The sequence below is a fragment of the Anolis carolinensis genome, chromosome 1 (assembly GCF_035594765.1).
Source record: "Anolis carolinensis isolate JA03-04 chromosome 1, rAnoCar3.1.pri, whole genome shotgun sequence".
Classification (NCBI taxonomy): domain Eukaryota; kingdom Metazoa; phylum Chordata; class Lepidosauria; order Squamata; family Dactyloidae; genus Anolis; species Anolis carolinensis.
In genome coordinates this window covers 289,350,193-289,373,401 of record NC_085841.1, presented here as the reverse complement: position 1 = coordinate 289,373,401, position 23,209 = coordinate 289,350,193, and the positions used below count along the sequence as shown (strand labels likewise).

General features: G+C 39.7%; 1 protein-coding gene and 1 long non-coding RNA gene across 3 annotated transcripts in view; both read right to left on the bottom strand.

Moving 5' to 3' along the window:
• The window catches only part of LOC107982689 (uncharacterized), an 86,758-nt gene extending 83,063 nt beyond the window's left edge, over positions 1–3,695 (bottom strand). For both annotated transcript variants that reach the window (XR_001730143.2, XR_010001981.1), the window contains exon 1: positions 3,467–3,695. This is a non-coding gene — a long non-coding RNA (uncharacterized LOC107982689). The remainder of the gene's footprint in view (positions 1–3,466) is intronic.
• Positions 3,696–20,690: 16,995 nt separating this feature from the next.
• smim38 (small integral membrane protein 38) lies at positions 20,691–22,260 on the bottom strand. Its single transcript, XM_062967818.1, has one exon. The coding sequence runs from the start codon at positions 21,629–21,631 to the stop codon at positions 21,500–21,502; it is 132 nt and encodes a 43-aa protein (XP_062823888.1). The 5' UTR covers positions 21,632–22,260; the 3' UTR covers positions 20,691–21,499.
• Between the last annotated feature and the right edge of the window lie 949 nt (positions 22,261–23,209).

The following is a 23,209-nucleotide window of genomic DNA, read 5'->3' as shown; positions in this document are numbered from 1 at the left end:
GGTGCTTAATTTGTAAAATCATAACCTAATTTGATGTTTAATAGGCTTTTCCTTTATCCCTCCTTATTATCCAACATATTCGCTTATCCAACGTTCTGCCGGCCCGTTTATGTTGTATAAGTGAGACTCTACTGTAAAATTATTTTAATTGTTTGATCAGGGTGGAACCAAAAGACACAACGCCAATATCCACCCATTAAATTAGCTGCACGCTCCATACATGAATGTTAAGATATTTTTAAACATCCCTTTAAACATCCAACATTTCACTGATGAAAACCTAGACATCTGTTCTCCAGATGGCAATCATTATTAATTAACAAGTACAGACAAGCTATAAGTAGCTGCAACAGTTTGTTTTTGCCTGAGCTGACTGGAAAGGGCAAGATTCTGTTCCTTCATGCCCTCTCCTTCCATTAAATAATTGAATGAAAGGAGATGCTTTGGAGATAAAGGAGGAGAGAAGGAAAAGAGTTGTTACTGATTTGTGAAAGCACCCAATGGTACAGGAAGCCTCTTTTTCCTTTTCCCTTCACTCCCTCCCTTCCCAATATAACACAGAACAGGAATTAGGATGTAATTGGAAGTCCTAACATCTGGAAGGGGGTACATCTGGAAATCATCACCCGAGTTGAAATGCTTGCAAGTTGAATAAAGGTCCTTATCAAACTTCCGCTCTCTAGATTCCTTTCAACTGCCTCGTTTTATGACCCCCGTCTTTACAAGGTGTGTCCACCTCAACTCTATTTTATACCCTGTAGCAGCAACAGGCATTATAAGTCACTTTTGTCCAATGAAATCTTGCAATTGCCTTTGAAAGTTGTATTTAATCAAGTGTAATCCATTTCATTTTTATTTACATAACAAGGCTCCATATTACCAATAGCTTTGTGGGACTTGATTCTGGTACCTGAAGGTATGGATATATCATGGTGTCTTTGTATTGGATCGTTCAGGGTTAGGATAACATTGTCCCTCTAGATTCTCTGGACTACATCACTAACAGTCCATTAGTATCAGTTTTGCTGAGTGATGTTGATGAAAATGTCTAACACCCTGGAGGACCATAGCTGCAACCCCCAGCCTAATAGATCAGCTTATTGTCTAGATCTAGACCTAGAACTTCATCTGGTTTGATATTTGCTAATGTAACTGGTAGTAACTTTCCAGCAGAGATCTTACCCTTACTTTTTATAATCATGTAATCATCAGATTGAGTAAATAGAGAGGAGGCTTTCAAATCTGTTGATGTCATGCAGTGTTTAACAGTAGAGACTGTTTATACATTGACAATAATTGGGGGGGGGGGTGCCAAATTTCAAATGATAAATGTATGTGAGTCAACCTGGAAGTACAATATGAAGATGGACAAAGGAAGTTACTTGGCCTTTCAAAAGCAGTAGTGGATCCAAGAACACACCAAAGCAAATAATCTGATTCTCCAGATGAAGTGCAATACCATCAACAGATTGTATTTCCAACCCCACTGGCCCACAAACATTCTTTCTTGAGCCTCATTTTATTCACCCACATTCAATTCTTCTGACAATGATTTAGCTTCTTTGGCATCAGCTGAAAAAGCAGAGACATAGGTAGGTATATTCATTATTCAAAGCTCCAAAAACCAAAGGGCCCTTGCTCTGCCCCGAAGTAAAATACACATAGTGTTGGGAAATCATCCTGGACTACTCAAGTCCAAATGTAGTTAGATAGATGATAGAGTTAGATTGAGGGAATCCTTTCCCTGTTTCCAAAGCATGCCTAGACAGGCCTTACTGTGTTTCACTCTATCCTATTTACGTCACATCCCTTACTTTGAAGTTAGTAGAAATGTGAATCTTTAGGGACACTAACTTCCCATTGGTCAGAATGTCTTTTATGGCCCCAATAAACTGGACCATGAGGCCGAACCATTTTGGTTCTCTCTTCTCCCTTTGTTCTTCAAGCTAACAAGAAGCATCTCTGCCATCTCTCCTGGCAAGATGTAACTATGTAGATGTTTGTTATTTTTCCTTTCTTATTTTTCCTTAGAAACCAGTCTATAGTAGTCTAGACAGCTCCCAAGCCTTTCTATCTACAATGGAGTTCTTTTTACCTGAATAAATACTTTTTGAACTTTTATTGAGACTCTGCAATCCATTGCAATCCTAAAGACTTCTCTTGCTCACCAGTGTAAGTAACTGTTGCATTTGAAAGCTTTGCTTTTGCTACTCTGCTGATTTTGGTGGAATCTCCCCCAGAGAGGGTTAAATTGAGTCTAACCGCTCAGAGATTACCCTAACACATAGGACCAATAAAGTTCAGTTCTGGACTCAATTGACTGAATTGCTTTTCTCCCATAACTTAGAAATAATGAGTTACATTTTATGAGAGTGAAGGTAGAACAAAGTCATATTTCAGAAGTAATTTAATGAACAAGAATTCTACTATCCTTTATTATGAAATAAATCAAGTATTTTACTAACTTTTAATGTTGGTTTGAAAGGACATTTTAGAAATATTTGAATATATATTTTCACCAGTTCTAAGAATTATTCTTGTTAAAATAGTCATTGATAAGGTAACAAACAAAGTAACAAGTAACACAACAAAGCAAAAAAATTCTCTGCAACATTATTAACAACAAATTAAAACTTCAATTGTATTGGAGAAATTCAAGATATAAATAAAATAAAACAATCAAATAAATACATATACAAGGAGAGAATTCATCGTGGATGGTAATTGTCAGTTGGCAATGAATCCACACTGGGTTTTAGTCTGAACTTCAAAGGAGCTATCCATTTTAATGAGGCTTAGTGTAGGGTTGGAATAGGACTCTGTGAGTCTACTGTCCAAGTCCCTTCACAACAATTGAGCAGACAAAGTAACCTTACTCAAGTCATAGCCTTTCTCAACCTTAGACGACTTCCTCTGAATATATCTTGCCAAGAAAACCCTCTGATAGGGTGGCCATAAATGGAAGGCACATAACATTATCTGCCCCATTCGAATGGGAACCACCAGCCACCACTGAAAAGAACAGGTATTTATTTTGTAAAACTCTCCTTCATTCATCTCCCTGCCCTTTAGTCCCTGAGACATGAAGCTATTGTCCACAAATCCATAAAAATTATTAGTACTATTCCACAAAAATAGCAGCCAAGACTTGTATGGCATATATATTCTTATTCTTCTTTTTTCTCTACACATCACTCCTACTAAACAACCCATCCTTTTTCCTTCTGTTTATTTATACATTGCCAGGAAAGATGCTCCAGTGATCTGAAGCTGTCCGAGTTCAAAAGATGGGAACAGAGAGGTGAACACTCTCTCTTTTCCCCCACTTTTCCTCTGGACTTTTTGATCTGCTGTCGCCAGAAAGGTTGTAATATAATAATGTTCATGCAATTAGACCATGTTGATTGGTGCAATCAGCCCTGGACTTGTGACTCGATAATCCCATGTAATTCTCTCTGCAAATTACCTTTTGAAAATCAGCATCTTGACGTTTCAAGAAATACCAGGCATGCTTTCCTTCACTCACTGTGTGTTCCTTATCCAGACAGAGGGTATTTCACAGGAGTCACTGGAACAGAAATATAAACAAACTTCTGTGCCCCACATTGGCCTCTGGAATGCCGAATCCCTCCTCCTGCTCTCTGTCACTTATACCTGCCTCCTTGCACCTCCATGAACCACTACTAGTGGCTGCGGCACTTTGTAAACTGCACATGGGGCCTCTCGGCAGTGATTTATCATCCCTTAATAGTTTTCCTGTTGAGGATTCCCAGTTAACCGCTCAAACTTCATAAGCGCTTTACCGCCCCTGAAGTCAAGCAAGCCAGAGTTTGGGGGGGGGGGGGGGGAGTGAATTTCACCTATGTGGAAAGTGAAAAGAGGAATTAATGCTGCTTAAGAAAAATATCTGTCATTGACAGAGTTTCTCACCAAATAATTAGTGGGACCATAAATGTCTGAAGGGATTATTAAAGGGTTGGAAAGTTCAAATATTTGACGTTCAGTCTAATATTCCAAACAGGGAGCCCTTTTAGCTAGCATTTTTCTGTGCAGGGCATGTTTTTAAAAACACTCACACAGAGAGACAGAGTGACTCAATTCACCCTGTCTTAGAGTGCATCCCACGAAGATGCCATTATAAGGCAAGCTTCAAATTACTTTTGAGCCTTGGATTTTCTTTCCAGCTAGTGGCAGGGAGCTCACTTTCCAGGGTCAGGTTTGGCCCCCTTAAACTAGCATGAAAGTATCCTTTGACTGTGATTTTAGTGACTTCATTACTAATGAAGACACAAACTTACTAGGGCTTAATGCTTTCCTTTGCCATTTGATAATTAGAATTAACAATATCTCTATGGAAAAGAGGACGGGCAGGGAAGAATTAGCTCGTAACCACGGTGTTGGGAAATGTTTCAGATACTGACACCATTTCCTCAGCTAGAAGCAAAGACAGAAAGCGCTAGTTACTTAGGAATTTAACAGACTGTTTGACTACTTTGCAGGCCACAGCAATCTTTTTGAAATTGCATTCTATTGTTTATGATGACTCAAAGAATCATAGAATCACAGAGTTCGAAGAGATCACAAGATATATTCAGCCCAACCCTGGATAAACTATGATCTATCTGCTACATTTTTTATTAAATCTGTTTAACTCTTAGCAGGTTTAGCAGAATGTCTTTACTAATACTCTTCTTGTCCTTCAAGTCTTCTAAAAAACAAGCTCATCCAGTTCCAATCCTATTCATATCACCATTATCCTCATCCATATTATCATTCCAGAAAAAAACCAAGTTTCAAGGTCCCAAATATATTAGACAATAGATCCTATAAAAAGCCATACAAGTAAACCCCAATACAAAACCAAAAATATCTGAGACCAAGAGCAATTTGGGACAAAGTAAAGGAAACAGTTAGCATGTGTTCGGAAGAGGTGCCCTCTCAAATAGTGAAATGTGTGGTTTTCCTTGCAGTTTGATTACTTGGTTTTGTGATTGAAAGGTAAACAAAGTCTAAATTTGCATGGTTGGTGTTGTCCCCATAAAATTCCATTGTGAAAGACCAGAAGACAGTGAACAAGATAATTAAAGGGCTGGAAGCCGAGCCTTATGAGGAACAACTGATGAGAAAAGAAGACAAATGTTACCCATCCCTAAATGTCTAATGGGATGTCATATAGAAACTGTAGTGAACATAAACCAATTGATTCAAACTGCAAGCGAAGAAATTCCACCTAAACATTAGAAAGAACTCTTACAGTAAGAGCTGTATAACAGTGGAATAGATTTTCCTGTAAGATGGTGGGCTCTCTTTCTTTGTAGATTTGTAAACAGAGGTTGGATGATAATTTCCCAGAACTGCTGTGGCTGAATATTCACGCATAGGAGGGTTTTGCACTTGCAGCCCCTTCTGACTCTATCATTATATGCTTTACTTGCAGAGAATATGCATTTCCTTTAATATCAGATCATGAGTTCAGGCATGAGTTCTACCCAACAATGGATAAGAAACCTCTTCGTATTCGTATGACATATTTTCCAAAATATTGAAGTATTAACTTGGGAGGAAACTTATCACTTGAAAGGGAGGGACATAGAGTTTTCAATGATTACCACTGGATGCATCTCCCAGAGTACAAGCAGCCTTAGTATTTCATGAGATGACAACCTCACAACATAAGTTATTTTGAGATATTTCATTTATGGAAGTATTATTTCCAGATGGGGCTCCAAATAGTAAAACTTGATAACTTATTGAGCCATTTGTAACTTTCTCTATAACAAGTTGCCATCATGAAATACACTACTTTAAAATTGTGTCTATCATTTTGAAACACTCTGTACATATTGAGACCTACAAACTGAGGTTCGGCATCTATGGAAAAAGGAAACAATTATGATTCCATTGGTGATAAATATTCTCAGAGCAATTCTAAGTAGACTGACAAAATATCTGAATGAAATCACTGTAGGTTGGATCCCAATAGCATAATTACAAAAAATAGCACCGTTTGTAATGTACCATATTATCCTATATTCTTGGATAGAATCTGATTCATCATTGGTCCAAAAACTGCAGTCATTATTTGCATTTTTCTGGATCCTATTACAATCTGTCCCACTTTCACAACTATACATGTGTGTTTTATACCTGAGGCCTTGATATCACTCTATATGGCATCTGAAGAAGTTGATTTATACCCACAAAACTAAGTTAGTCTTAAAGGTGCAGACACATTCCTTTTTTCCACCCCCTCCCTTCCTCCTTTTTAACCCTGGTAGACCATGAAGCACAGATAATAATGCAATAAAGTAGGCTTTCCCAATCTGGCACCTGCCCAATGGCTGACAGCCATGCCATCTGGGGATGATGAGAATGGTAGTCCAAGACATCTGGTGACAAAATGTTTCACCTAACAACAGAACTTGGGAATTCTTGTTTCACAGCCTTACTTTTTCCACACATGTAATCAATCAGCAAGACTCCAAACTGAATAATCATGACTTCGACATGCATATGTGTTCAGGGACATTTCAGAGTTAAGGCCTCACACAGGAACAGGTGCAGAATGAATGCAGCCTTTGCATCCAGGGCAGCCTGAGCCTGACAAAGCGAATGGGCATATTCTTTGCAGATTTACTGCTCTTCCTAGGATGAGATGGAAGTGCTAAAAGCCTTAAGCTGATACACAGGAGGCTTGTTTATTGCATTGTACAGACTAGAGAGGAATTTCCTGCACATGGTGCCAAAGACAGAGCACACAAAAATTCCTCTGAAGTCTGTGGATAGCATTGAACAGGCTCCCTTCTGTATTAGCTTTACTCCTCATATATCTGGGGTTTCAAATTTTAACACAGCTGTATGGGAGGGGCAACCTCCATGCCACTCTCAAGCCCAGCCAATTAAAAGCAGGCATTGGGGAAAGGAGGACAGGGATTGGAAGCTGTTCTGCTGTGCGGAAAGACGTTCTACTGTGGGTCTGTCAGTGACATCACCCTCTGTGCTGTCTCCATCACAATTTTCTAGAACAGGATTAAAGTGATGACAGATTCCATTCCAAAACTCCCAGGCACCACTTTACATAGCTGTTAGCAGAACAAAAGCATTACATGAGATTTCCGCTCTCCCTCCAAAAGCATTTGATGCTCTCTAATCCTCACCTTGGGAAAAAGCACTGGATAGCCAAATGCATTTGCTGACATCACCCAGAATTTCTTGCCTTTCCCACTGAAATGAAAAAAACTTAAGGGGGGGGCAGTGGAGTCATGGGAGCACAGAAAGGGAAGGCTGCTTGTCTTCAGATCAACTGCTTCAGGTCTAGGAAGCAAAGGTCACATCCACAATCTAAAAGCCAAGACCCACCAGCAAGAAATTGTGTTTGTTTATTTATTTACAGCATTTCTACCCCGCCTTTCTCACCCAAGGGGACTCAAGTCGGCTTACAAAATCTGGCAAAATTCAATGCCAATAACAAAATTCAATAAACAAAACATAACACATTTAAAACACTTTTATTAAGTGTTACTTAATAAAAACAGTGTACAAGTTTAAAACATAAATATTTGTACTCAGCAGATTACACAAACAACCCTACAGGAATTACATATGGAGTTATGCACTTCCTTAGTCAGATCTCTCATCCATCCATTGTCTATTCTGACTAAGTCACAACTCTCTCGAGTCCCAGGCAGGATGCCTTCCTGGCCTTACCTAGAAATCCCTGGTGTTCTCTTTTGGTCTCCCTTCCAAATACGAACCAGGCCTGATTCTGCTTAGTTTCCAAGGCTGGAGAAGGCCAGCCAATTCAAAGGGGGTATAGAATAAAAAGAATGGCTAGAAAAAATTAGGTTTAGACTCCTACGCACCACCACCACTCTGAACTAGAGCTGATGCAGTCTATCCAATGCAATTTTAGGAATCAGCACCCCAAATGATCCCAGGAACAGGCCTAAAAACCAAGACAGCAAAAAAATTGTTGTTGGGCTATGTTACAGACATGCAATCCCAAGATTGCACAGGGAAAAGATTATGAAATATTGAGACCTATGAAATGAAATTCAAGGAACTTAGGAAAATAAAACAACAGTGCTTCCAGAAATAATGTGTGCTCCAAAACCTATTTCAAATAGACTATCAAACATTGGAATGAAATCACAATTGCTAGAATCAGAATTGCACAGTTACAAAAAGTGACAGTTCTTGGAATGTGCCACATTTTAGTTGTGTACCTGTTCTGTATGTATGCCACAATCACGTTATCCCTCATACGCACATATTTCATCAGGTATCAGCTGCATGGGGAGAAGGAGGACCTGGGAAAATGAAGATCCAATCTGGTGATCCTACTGTAGCTGTGTGTGTTTACGTGCAACAGAATCACTTATTGAGTATGTGTAAAGAAGAAGGTATCATGAAAAGAGAAAAGCAGATCAGCTGCTTCACCAGCTACCCTGGCATGTTGAAAGAAACATAGATCTATAAGCCTTTAAACTAAAATGGAAACCATAAAAATGGAATCTGTTGAAAGAAGAAAATAACCTAGGATCACTATTCTTCCCATGTTAGCTTATTGCCTGTATCAAGTTTTCTGTTAAAGAGGTAAAGCCCAGGAATATATCTACTTCCTTGCCAGGAGTAGATGCAAATGTAAGTACTGCTGATATAGCATATTGCCCAAAAAGTAGTACACTGAAATACATGAATATAAAAATTATAAATAAGAAGTAAAATGTCATTTTATATTTGAAGTGAGGCAAGGAGGAGGTCAGAGAGATGAGTGCAGGCAGCAAGAGAGAGGCATACTATAGAGGCGATGATAGGCAGGGATAGGAGAGATGGGGGTCCAGTGAGCGTAACTGGTAAGAAAAATGCACCAAGTGAGATATTGAAGGGTGAGATAGGAGAAGGAAGTAAGAAGGGAAAAGAAGAAAACAAGAGGTTCAGGGGCAGCATGAAAGGAACCAGAGAAATAGGCATGAGAGAAAGATGTGGTGTCACGAAGTGAGAAAGAGGTAGGTGATCCAACAGCAGAGTGCAAGGAACAAGGATGGGAACCATTTCAGAGGCAGGGGAAAGAACGGAGGGAGGAGAAAGAATGGAGGACCAATTTAGGAATACAGAAAGAAGGCATAGAGAGAATAGTGCACCCTCTCCATGCAATTTATTTTTCCTATGCTCAGCCACCTCATGATGCTATTCTGAAGAAAGAAGATCACTGGAAAAGATAGTGCAGGCATGAACAAACTTAGGCCATCAGGGTGTTTTGGACTTCAACTCCTGTGGCTGTTAGGAATTGTGGGAGTTGAAGTCCAAAACACCTGGATGGCCCAAGTTTGCCTATGCCTGAGGTAGAGGCTTGTTAAGGTAAATGCCTGATTTGATTGTTCTCATTTTGGGAAAGTGATCCAAATCATGATAAAGAGAAAGGCTGGAACTCATAATGCAAATGTATAATCCAAAGCGATGTGTCCATAATTTATTTGTACCAGAGTTTGTTAGAGGGAGGAGTGGGGACATCATCTGTGCCATCTCAATCAATAGAACAAACTCCCATCACTTGAAGCAGTTGCTGCTGCTAAGTCAGAATTAAAGAGGGTCTAGGTCAGGAGATGGAATTTAGATACATAATTTAAGGTAATTACATAGCAAAGATGATTTGTTGCACACTAAGATCATCTCTGACTTATCTCACTACACCACTGGCTAAATTCTTTTTTGATGGACTAATTCTACATTTATATCTCTTGGGAGTATGACATGGCCATTGAAATAGTTTACTCACTGCTGCCCAATAACTGAGGGTCAGGGAACTTTTGGAGTCCTTATGTATTTTCTAAAACAGTAAAAACAAAGAGATTATGACTACAAACCAGTGACAAATGCATTTGAAATTATGGGTTCATAACTGCATTAGTAAATTCTGGGCAGTGTTTTTAAAAACTTGAGGTTTTAAATTTATTTATTTTAAATGTAGCAAACAGATAGAACCATTTAAGGGAGGGTGAGGTGAGGTGAGGTGTGATATGGAGGAAAGAATCTAGGAAAACCCTTGAGACTAACTGGTTTATTTTAACATCAGCTTTCATTGATTTCAATGCACTTCTTCAGATACACTCTGAGAACTCATCAGAGTCCTGAAAATATTATTCCTCTGTAACCCACTTCATCTTTTACTAACAAGAAAATAAACAAAGTCCTCTAACAACCTTTGAGAATGGTGAGGTTCAGAATTTTACACTAGCCCTAGTGATTCCAGAGATGATTATCCAGAAATGCATCCATAGTTTTCCTCACCTCTTCCCTGCCCCTCTGTCCCTTCCTCTCTTCCTCCTCCTTTTTCTTCTTTATTACTTCAAAAGGGAGCAAAAGAAGAGGAGGAGATCCAAGTACCCCAAGGCACTAGATTCCATCTGATCTTGGAAGCTAAAAAGGACCAAGCCTGGTTAGTTGCAGGATGATAGGGTGCCAGGGAATACTAGGATCTGTAGGCACCTGAGATATATTTCAGAGGAAGATGATGGCCAACTACCTCTGAGTATTCTTTGCCTAAGGGGGGAAAAAACATTAAATCCATGGGGTTACCATAAGTTGACAGGTCACTTGAAATTTTAAATCCTAGCTGTCTGATAAACCACATCTCCCTATATGAATGTCCTTTTTTGTTTTGCTTTATTTTTAGCTGCATTGCTTTAACTAATTTTAACTATGAGCAGCCTTGGGTCCCACTTTGAGAGAAAGGCAACATATAAACAAAATACATAAAACATAATCAAAGGCACATATGCCCAAAGGAAGAGGTGATTATCAGGAAAGCTAGTAAAGTTTTACCTTTTTATTCAATTATATTTTCCATAGCGTTGCATACATTAGCCTACATCCTGCCAAATTACTGCAATAGATGCAACCACAGTGACACACACACATATTATAAAATTGTGTTTTTGAGGTATTTTCATTTCTGGAAAACAGCCATGTTATGGATAGTGTGAGCCATAAAGTTAAAATATCAAATAATCTTTCTGTATTTTATTTTGCAGTGCAATGAATGAACATTTGTTTCCCATTTATAGCACAGTCCACACATTATAGTTTCATATAGCGCTTTTTAATTTTCTTTTTGCATTTTTCTTGCTACTCTTCTTCTCAGATCCCTCTTCTTCTTCTTCTTCTTCTTCTTTCCTGGACTACTCATGTGAATGATTACGTCCAGTCAGAGATCACATGATGAATAGGATGATATCACAACTCTAGGAATTTCAGAGCATTATTATTCTAAAGCATTGAGCCATGACAGTTAAAGTGACAGCAAACAACATTAATTCTACAGTGTAGATGCATCCTAGGAACCTTTTTGAGTGAAGGATGAGTTATGAATACTGAAAATAAGAGAAGGAAAGGAAGGAGTGGGGGGGAGAGAGACCGTGGAGAATTTAGGCTAATGCATAATGAAATCCTGACAAAGCATTTTCCTTAAGCAGCTTTAAAGAGAGGGCAAAATGTATCCAGAGCAGGTCCAAGGTAATTTTCAAGTATAGGCAAATAGAAATTTTGGTGCCCCCCCAAAAAAAACAATTAACTGAAAAATAAAAGCGTTGGATAAATGAAAATGTTGGATAAAAAGGAGGGATTAAGGAAAAGCCTAAATAAAGAACAACACTCAGGGGAAATCCAGACAGGAAGCAATCAGGGACAGCTAACAACTCCCAAAAAAAGATTCTCCCAGGCAAGAGGAAACCTTGAAGCCACAGTGCCATTAAATGCTAATCAAGGTGATTAATTACAACATCCACACCTGCCTCCTAATAGACAAGAGCTCTTTCTCCCACCCTGGTCATTATTCAACAGACAAATAAACCCCACATGCCTTGCTTCCAACAGACGGCAGCAGACTCCAGAAGGCCCAGCGTAGGCTCCGGAAGGCCCGCCTGGCCCACCGAAAGGTCCGACGTGGGCTCCAGAGTGGGGTTTCTCTGCTTGGCAAAGTGGGGATCACCTCTCTTCTGGCCAGAAGGAAGGCAATCCCCACAATCGCCAAGAAGAATAGCTGCGTTTCTTTGCTTGGCAAAGTGGGGAATCACCTCCCTTCTGGCCAGAAGGAAGGCGATCCCCACCTCACCAAGAAGAAAAGCTGTGTTTCTTTGCTTGGCAAAGTGGGGATCGCCTTCCTTCTGGCCAGGAAGGCGATCTCCACTCTGCAAAGCAGAAAAATGGCATGGGGATCGCTTTTTGGGCCACTGCCGCTGCGGGAGCGCCTCCAGGCACCCCCGGGAACAATGCGTTACAGGTGACCGCCTAATTGGCCTCGCCGATGGACCGCCTCTGTGTATAACCCTGTTCTCCAGATTGCTCTTCTTAAACTGCTCTTCTCCTTGCAGATGTTCATATTGCCAGCTTTCTTAAAAATCGTGTCAGAAGAGGATTGAGAATATACTGCAAGTCGCTTCTAGTGTAAGAGAATCGGCCATCTACAAAGATGTTGCCCAGGGGATGCCCAGATGTGTTACTATCCTGTGGGAGGCTTCTCTCATGTCCCTGCATGGGAAACTGGGCCTGACAAACGGGAGGTCACCCCATCTCGCAAATTCGAACTGCAGGTCTTCAGCCAGCACAAGGGTTTAAACCATTGCACCCTGTAGTACAATTTGTATTGTAGTACAATTTTAATCTTTATAAGATAAAGACTGGCCTCCAATTCCAATTCTGTAGTTAACACCAGGATTGATTATTGCAAAATTGTGCATACATAATAGAATAATGCTGTCTTTGTTTCAAATTTAAAAACAGCAAAGTGTATCAGTTGTAATAGACTGTGCTGTGTTAGAAAATTTAACAACATTCTGCATTTTATAGTTAGACGATGTTGTATCACTGTCAAGAAGTTATCAACAGGGGCAGTCTCTGGCACAGAATGGGTTAACCTGCTTTTAATGACAAAAGTAAGAAAAATGTATTGCGCCCTCAGTAATTAACTAAAATTAACTGAGCTACAATGGTGTGTTATATGGCTAATGAGGAATGCTTCCTGTTACGTTTTGATTTTTCCCCCCTCATAAGTCCCAGAAGTAACATGCTGCTGGCTGATGTACCAGTGTACATTATCTTATTCCTTAGAATGGCCGGAGGGATGTTAGTCACATTTGAATCATGAGATGACTAGATAACTAACAATTACATCATGCCTGTATTGCAACTAGCCTCATTTATCATAGACAATTCCTATTTCTGTCTGGTAAAGTCCTCCATGTCTTTGCTTTTGTGGGGAGATGTTAAGGACGTGATTTGGGCTGCAGACAACAATCAAAATTTAAAACCAAGTGTCAGAAAACAGAAGGCATAAACTAAGCCAGTAGCCAAGGAAAGCAAACTTAGAGGGAACCAGTTATAAAACAACAAACTACTTGCTTGTTCCTTTTCCCACATATGAAGGAACAATATCACAGGGTAAAAATATCCCTTGTCCAAAATGCTTGGAGCACATTTTGCCCCATTGTAGCAAAAGTCAGGGAATGCTCTGGAGTTTTCTCCAAACCCAACAGCAACCCCACACTTTGACATTTGTGTTAATAGCTGAACCAGTTTTGATTCAAACAGGTACATCGCCCACATGGAGCAGTGCCACCATCTTCTTTTTCATGAATGCAGGGAAAAGAGAAGGACTTATCTGGGCTGGCAGTCAGTCATACAGCTCCATATAGAACCTGGCTGTTAATGGGCACCTTTGCTGATATCAACAAAGGTGCCTAAGTGACATGGGAAAAGAGGCAGACGGAGCATAGTTCTGCCAGAGCAGAACTTTATACTCCAGTGAAAGACCCGGGCATAAATTTATTATGATTCAGGTTGAGCATCATTCATCAGGAATTCTGAAATCCAAAATAACCAAAATGCAAAAATGCCCACAAATGCAGTTGAGATCATGGAACCCTTCCTTTCTGGTGGTTCAATGCACATAAACTTTGTTTCATGTGCAAAATTATTTTGAAATATTGTGTATAAAATTACCTTCAGGCTATGTGTATGAAGTTTATATCTCCTCGAAATCTCATTACATATGTGTTACAAAATTGCCCTCCTCCCTTCCTAAAATCAAAATCCATTTTTTTCTGGTCCCAAACATTTTGGATAAGGGATACTCCATCTTTATTGAACATTCTGTTAAACATTGGTCAAAATTCAGAAAAGAGACTCTATTTCAATCACTTCCATTCAATTTTCAGGTAATTTTTTTGCTGTGGAACTCCTGAAATAGCGTGTAAGTACAAAGTTACACCACTTGCAGTGTTTCCTCAAAGAAAATCCCTCTATATTTAAAATATTTTCTAGCTAAAAGAAACCTTGGGGAAGCACTGCATGATTTCCACTCCTAGTATAGAAACCTAGCATGTGCATGTTTGCACACAATTGCATGAAGGAAATGAGGCAGCACCTTTATCTGTGAATCAGCTGCCTGACGGCTACATTTCATGGCCAGGTGAAGTTTTGGTGTTCCAAGTTTGCAAAATGATACAAGAATGAATGTGGCTTTGCATCTGCATGCCTTTTGATAATTTTATTACAGTGTGACAGCTGGAAATTTATGTAAAATCTTAAGAATGTTTGGAAAGAAACAAAAGCACTAAATGAGTTAATTTATTCCGTAAAAGAGTAAGAATGCAATCACTTATTCTTGGTGGAATGTGTAGTTGTATATTGGATATAATGATGTAAATCCTGTGGGAAGACACCCACCAAGAGAACGGCTTTTAACAGTGGAATCAGAAGGCTGGGCCACCTCCCCTTCCTACTTCAGCCCCAACTTATGCACCCCAAAAAACAAAGTCATGGAAACTTCCTTGAGCTTTTGGAAGTAGGAGGAGGTTGCCAAGGGCTCTGTCTTTAAACAGAAGTTAGATGGATATCTTTCAGAAATGCTTTAGTTGTGTATTCCTTCATGACCATGGCTTGGACTAGATGATCCTTGAGGTCTCTTTGAAATATAATTCTATCCGTTTGAAAAAATAGATATTATTTTTCATGTTATTTGTTGGCCCTGTCCCTAAATTTCCATACAATATAGTTGTATCTCTCATATCCCATTCTTTATAGCTGATAAGGAGAACCTACAAAAATCTTAGATAAAGAGAAGAAGCATTAAACACTATGATCTTCATTATGATGTGATACTAGCATCTCCTTGCTTGTCTTTTCATGTCTTTTAGATGACATATGCATGAACAGCATTTTCCATGTGATATAGCAGCTCTTGTCAGTTACAGCATTTTCTCCTTAAGCTCTCATTTGTGACGGAGCAGTTTGGCGGACAAGGTCCTGGGCCCCCAGCTGTTCAGATTCCTTCTGTGAGTCAACATAATTACAGCTCTTCCCCCCTCCAGCATCTTTGCCTTCTCTTTGCTGTTTGTTGTTAGTTGCCGTAATGGGCATACCTAAAGTAATTGAGCCACCTGTTGCATCGCCAATTCTGTTTATAGAAGGCCCATTAAACACTTGGTTCCATGGCTTGACAGTCATTGTTTAGGAGGATGCCACAGTCATGACAATGTAAATAAAGTTGTGGATTTGTTTATCTCAAGCACGGTAACAGAATATATGTTTCAGAGTTAGTCTGCAGTTAGTAGCCATTAACTCCTATCCAGGTCCTGATGCCAATTTTCATCATGCCATACAACTACAAGAGGCAACAAAATTCAAAATAAATTATTTCTTTCATAAATGTATGCTTCAAACACAGAGTTCTTGGAGTAGATATCAAAATGCAAATCTCCATTCAACACTGAATATATCTACAGTTTTCACTAAAAGATCACTGTTTATTATTGACTATATTTCCTGAAGCGTGTTAAATGATGTTGCCAAAATCATTAGTAAGGATGAAAATTGGAGACAGGATGGGATGGATCAAAGAGGAATGTGTCTGCCAATTCAACAGATAACTAAATCCGAAGGCCATTTGTCACACAAACTGCATTCCAAGTTTATGGGATATCAAATGGTCGTTTGTTTTGCCCATGTGGGAAATTTGCTGCCATGGCTCAGGAAGAAGCCCGCATGCCTCACTAACCTGTTATTTAACACCACAATCTAAGATTAGGAAATTTTCATGGAGCTCTATTGTTCATTTTCTTATTTGAATGGTATCTTTAATAGGGGTTCATATACTTCTCTGAAGGAAAATGAAGGTCAGAAACAACAGCTATAAATCATATCGAACATTTCCTGTGCTAGATATAGAGCAAAGGATTTTAAGCAAGATCTGCATGCAAAGCAACTTATGAGTGACCTAGGCTTCATTGCCATCATTCTGTAATCATATGAGATGGTCTAACTGCAGCAGGGAGAAATGATCTTGTAGTAACATGGTACAGGTTGAGTACCGCTTATCTGAAATGCTTGAAACCAGAAGTGTTTGGGATTTCAGAATATTTTTTTATTTATTTTAGAATACCTATATGTGCACATGCATACATAATGATATATCTTGGAGATGGAACCCATGTCGAAACACTAAATTCATTTATACTGTATATACACCTTATAAAATTAGCCTGAAAGCCATGTGATATGCAACATTTTAATAATTTTGTGCATGAAACACCATCAGAAAAGAAAGATATCGCCTTCTCAGCCACCCATGTGGACAGGATTACGGAATTCTGGATAAGGGATGTTCAAATTGTATAAACAAAAAGTACTCATGTGAGATGGCATATAGTTGCAGATGTTTATTTCCCATGAAATGCAATCAATTGAAGTAGTAAAAGGAAACCAATCAACCTACCATGACGTTTTTCTTCTATTTTAAGACACTTTCCATGCCCCCTTCACTTAGAAACTAAAAGAGATGAACAGTTCCTCTTTTCTTTTTGTCCCTGAAAAAAAAAAAACTATAACAAACAAGAAAAAAAAACCAATTTATATTGGGCTACCTTTATACCAAGTTCAGAAGCTCTGCTGTTGTTTATTCGTTCAGTCACTTCTGACTTTTCGTGACCTCATGGACTAGCCCATGCCAAAGCTCCCTGTCGGCCGGCGCCACCCCCAGCTTCTTCAAGGTAAAGCCAGTCACTTCAAGGATACCATCCATCCATCTTGCCATTGGTCGGCCTCTCTTCCTTTTTCCTTCCATTTTCCCCAGCATCATTCTCTTCTCCAAGGTCTCCTGTCTTCTCATTATGTGGCCAAAGTACTTCATTTTTGCCTCTAATATCCTTCCCTCCAGTGAGCAGCCGGACATTATTTCCCGGAGTATGGACTGGTTGGATCTTCTTGCAGTCCTAGGCACTCTCAGAATTTTCCTCCAACACCACAGTTAAAAAGCATCTATCTTCCTTCGCTCAGCCTTCTTTATGATCCAGCTCTCGCATCCATAAATTACTACGGGAAATACCATTGCTTTAACTTTGTGAAGCTTCGTTGCCAGTGTGATGTCTCTACTCTTCACTATTTTACCGAGGTTGGCCATTGCTCTCCTCCCAAGAAGTAAACGTCTTCTGATTTCCTGGCTGCAGTCTGTGTCTGCAGTAATCTTTGTGCCTAGAAATATAAAGTCTGTTACTGCCTTCACGTTTTCTCCCTCTATTTGCCAGTTATCAATCAGTCTGGTTGCCATCATCTTGGTTTAACTGCAACCCAGGTTTTGCACTTTCTTCTTTCACCTTGGTGATAAGGCTCCTCAGCTCCTCCTCACTTTCAGCCATCAGAGTGGTATCATCTGCATATCTAAGGTTGTTAATGTTTCTTCCAGCAATTTTAACTCCAGCCTTGGATTCATCACGCCTCGTATGTTGCATGTTGTGTTCTGAGTACAAGTTGAATAGGTAGGGTGAAAGTATACAACCCTGCTGTACTCCTTTCCCAATCTTGAACCAGTCTGTTGTTCTGTGTTCTGTTCTTACTGTTGCTACTTGGTCTTTATACAGATTTCTCAGGAGACAGACAAGGTGACTTGGTATCCCCATACCACCAAGAACTTGCCACAATTTATTATGATCCACACATGATCGAAGGCTTTAGAATCTATATATATAAAAGAGTGATGGCATCACGGCAGCGGACAAAACAACAAAAGTAAACACCCCACAACCTCGAAAATTGACATCACAACCCCTCATCCATGCCTCTAGGTTGATACAACAAAAAGAAAAGAAAAATAAAGTCCTAATTAGAGGGAGAGGAATAATTGTTTTTATCCAATTGCTGCCAGTTAGCAACCTAGCAACCCACTCAGCCCAGGGGACCCTTTACCTTAACTACCACCAATTCCTCAATACTTTATTTCCCTTACCACCATACTTCGCCACAGCAACGCGTGGCCGGGCACAGCTAGTCTATATATATATGAGAGTGATGGCATCAGGGCAGTGGACAAAACAACAAAACTACAGGCCCCCCAACCTCGAAATTTGACAACACAACCCATCATCCACGGCTCTAGGTTGATACAACAAAAAGAAAAGAAAAATAAAGTCCCAATTACAGGGAGAGGAATAATAGTTTTTATCCAATTGCTGCCAGTTAGAAGGCTAAGCTCCGCCCACTTGGTCTCCTAGCAACCCACTCAGCCCAGTGTTAATAAAAGAATAAAAAAATAAAATAAATACAAATAATACAATAAAAATAATTAAAAACACTCAAAAAATTAATACAATAAAATACTATTAACAAAATAACTAAAAATAATACAACAAAATAATAAAATATAATAAATAAAAAAGATAAGTTACAATAAAATTAATTTAAAAAAATACAAATAACGTCAAATAAAAATTCCACAACAACTTTTAACCAATACCACCACCACTTTGCCACAGCAACGCGTGGCCACGGCTCTAGGTTAATACAACAAAAAGAAAAGAAAAATAAAGTCCTAATTAGAGGGAGAGGAATAATTGTTTTTATCCAATTGCTGCCAGTTACAAGGCTAAGTTCCACCCACTTGGTCTGCTAGCAACCCACTCAGCCCAGGGGACAGGCACAAGAGTTTGGAGAGACCCCTAAGGGCCATCCAGCCCAACCCTTTCTACTATGCAGCAGGACACAATCCAAGCATTCACAACACATGGACAACGTATAAATACTATACAATACTACACAGGGACATAGACCCCCTCTACCCTCACCACTTTCACAGTACACAAACAACCAAATGCATACTCAACATAAAGACAACCATACAACAGACATTCAATACCACCACTACCTCAACAATTTCTCACCAACACCACCAGACAACGCCACAGCAACGCGTGGCCGGGCACAGCTAGTACTCAATAAAACAGGAATAGATGTTTTTCTGAAACTCCCTGCCTTCCACTATTATCCATTGGATATTGGCAATTTGGTATCTCGTTCCTCTGCCTTTTCTAAACCCAACTTGTACATCTGGCAACTCTCATTCCATGTATTGCTGGAGTCTGCCTTGCAGCTCTAGTTGGTTCAAAATACAGCAGCCAGATGGGTTACAGGAACACCCAGGAGTGAGCATATCACCCCTATCCCAAAGTCACTCCACTGGCTGCCAATTAGTTTCTGGGCAAAGTACAAGGTGTTGGTTTTGACCTTTAAAGCCTTATATGGTTTGGATCCAGGTTACAGATTTGCCTTCTTCCATACAATCTACCCCGAAAACTGAGGTCCTCTGTGAGGCATCTGCTCCAGCCTGCCAGAACCCATCTGACAGCCACCACCCAGAGAACCTTTTCATCAGCTGCCTACCACCATCATTATCCTACCAATTTTTAACAGATTGTCCTTATTTTTTGCTAGGTATAGGTTGAAATCTTTCTACTTGCTCCTAATGAAGAAAGTGGATCACTGGTGGGTGGGTGGGTGGGTGGGTGTCTAAGCATGCAACTACCCTTGGCTCCAAAAATGTTGTAGATTTGTCTCCCCTCCAATCCAATCTTCTATCCCTATGATACACCAACTTCCTATGTCTATTCCAGATTTTCTTGCTTCACTCTGACTTGCTCTACATTAGGAAAAGCTGGGAAATACGTATAAGTTTGGTGGGAACTCCAGATCATCCTGGAACTATGAAACAATCTGGGCAATTGGATTAGATGAGATTTAGCCCAATCCACTGTCCAAATGGACACAGCGCCATCATATTTTCTCTGCATTGGTCAGTGCAGGAAAAGGCGATGCTTCATCCCAGTGTTGCTCCCACTGCTCCCCGTCGGCAGTGGGCCTCCATCTAAGCACCTAGCTCTGATGTCAGAATGAGGCATCCGTAACCAGCAAGAAATAAGAGTTAATACCTCCTCCTTCTTGTTAGTTGCACAGGCACCCCATTATGATTTCACAAACACCACAAGCCATGGCCAGGCACTTGGACAGAATTCCATGGCCAGTTAGGAGGGGCAGCAACACAGAGGGAGAGGTGATGGTCCAGGAGAGCTAATGTTGTCTCACAAACTTGGTGCCTGTGGCTGCCATCACAGTCATGCCATAGTGAGTCCAGATGATAAATGTTCTGGAACTGGTCCCAGATTTAGTGACCAATGTAGAGAGTGAGAAGATTTACTGATGGTAGCTTTTATATCTCAATTGCAAAAACACAGATGTTTAGCACATATGGGGGAACTCATCCTCATTTTAGCTTTCTTTCTGGGAGGTACACTGGCACCTACTATTTCTGGTTGTGTAATGTATAGTGACACCATCTACTGACTATGTAAATTGTTTAGAAACCATCATACATAATACACATTCTTTTAATTATAAAAAGATGGAAAGACAAAAACAATACAATATGTAATTACAAATAGAATTAAGTAACATCAAATGCTATCCGAGACAGGAAAACTATTAGTATCATACTTAAATTTCAAACAATATAGAACACTTTGAATAGGAAAATAATAAAGCTAAAAAGCCAGTGCCAGACTAGGGCTCCAGAGTTCAAATCCCCACTTATTAGAAACCCACTGGCTGAACTTGAACAAGAACCATTGTTGGCCTTCTTTTAATTACAGTAGTTTTCAAGAACCATGTCTCCAGACCAAGATTCATATCAGGTTGGAAGGAATGGATAAACCCTTTATGCTCAAGAGAAAAAATATTTTCTGTGTATGTTTTAGGATGTTGAAAATCACTATTTTAAAAAGATGCCAGTCTTTGCAATTCAGTGATTGTAACTGCAGGCCATAGTTCAGTGAATTGTTCCACAGGTATAGCCCCCTTGTTAGGAGAGTTAAAGTGTCAGATTGACTACCTAGATTCTTCATTGGATTACGTTCAGATATCCTAAAACATTTAATCCCCAAAGCAATACAGGTTTGCTCTAGCAAAAAAAAATTTGTAAGACACAATTTAACTACTTGGCAATCAGCTGCTTATTAAATGCTCAATAGCTTTAAAAACGGCCCCAAACATGGTTAATTCTACCAAAAAAAAAAAGGGAACCATTAACTAGCCCCTTTGAGAAATAAAAAGAAAATTCTCCTGTTCTAGGAAACAGTCCAATAAAGCTCCATTTGTTCATTCAAAATGCATACAAGCTCTTTCAAGATTCCTTCCTCTTTTCAGGAAACCTACGAGCCAGTTTGTAATCTAAATAAGCACTGAAACAGGACCACAAAATGAATCGCGTTAATATAATTACAACCAACAAAATCATCAAAGGGTCTGATCCCATATTTAAACTAAAACAATGAAGTAATGGAGAGGGATGCAGAAGTATTGCTTCTCCTGCTCTACCACTATTTTGGGAGATCTAATTCTAATTATATAATGTATTCAAGTCTGGGTGGCAAACTGAACCATTCCTGTAACATTCCAATCAAAGTGATCTCACTAGCATGTGAGAGAAGAGTCCAGCTGACAGATTTGGGACATGTAATGTACTATTTAGGCAAGAGGCCCCATGTACTATTCATAAAGAATTAACAACCCTCATATTGACAATGACAGTATTGTCAGAAGATCTTTGGAAGGGGAAGAAGGGAAGGGGGGAGGCAAAACTCCATAAACACACACACTCCCTCTCTCTGAAGTTAGACTTCTTTTTTCAGCTCCCTCTTCCAATGCTGATGTAATCTCCAAACATCTCCAACAGCAGCTGCTTAGCGAAACCGGGCACCTTCTCCCTGGGCCTTTTCAGAAGCACACGCAGCACTTTCCAGGCCCCTCAAGACAATTGGAGCCTTTCTTTGGCCAGTGAGCTATCACTTCAAGAGCCCCCTCGCTGTCCAACGGGCTCTTGAGAACAGTCTTTGCAGGAAACAAGGCAGGAAAAGATTTCTCTTTCACTCTCTTCTCTTTTCCTTTCCTAGACATATTAAAAAGGGGGAGGGAGGGAGGGAGGGAGGGAGGGAGAAAAGGGAAAGGAAAAATCAGAGCAAAGAAAGTCTCCTACAATGCATTGCTCCTCGCTTAATACACAGCCACATGCAAAAGTGCCCATGGCCCCTTCCACACAACTGTGTAAAATCCACATTGAACCAGATTATATGGCAGTGTGGACTCATAAGCCATTTCAAAGCAGATATTGTGGATTATCTGCCTTGATATTCTGGGCTATATGGCTGTGTGGAAGGGCCCCATGAGAGTCAATCCCATGACTAGGAAAGAGATAGGTGGGTGGTGGGAGTGGAAATGCTTGCTTTCTCTTTGGGAAACCATGTCTTTCAATCAGTATGTTAAACAGTTTAACAGTAGAGGCTACTTGTTTTTGCAGAACTCAGCGTAACAAAAACTATTCAAGAAAAAGAGTTCTTGGAAGGCTGGTGTTTGCGTCTCTGTGTTAGATGGATTTTATTTGCAGCAAAGTGGAATAGAAGAACTAAGTCTAGTTTGATTAATGGTGGGTGAATATTAGTAAATGTTAAAAGAATAAAATGCCACTACAAATCTGTAATGGTGAGGGACAACTATCTACCACATTTTCAGTAAAATCAAATGGATTCCTTTTTTTGGCAAGCAAAAGAATTTTATGCAAAGGCAGGTTCACCCATTGAGTCTCTACAGATATTTGGCATTGAAGATGCTGAAGGAATGCCTCACTTCTTTGAAAGCAACATGTTGGAGGAAAAAGGGTTTTGTTACTTCATTTCCTTCCTCTGGATAAATAGACTCCTTCCCTCCACACCAAGATCAAAGTTCACTGGTTGCTGCCAGGAGAGTTGCTATTCCCTAGCTATCCCTGAATTTTATATTTAAATGTGCATTCTTAAATGTTTGAAGGAGATAATTATTATAAAATATCTGTTTTTGT

Bases quoted from the DNA above. Each gene is read 5' to 3' on its own strand.
- smim38 (XM_062967818.1), bottom strand. From the start codon at position 21,631: ATGGGATCAGACCCTTTGATGATTTTGTTGGTTGTAATTATATTAACG.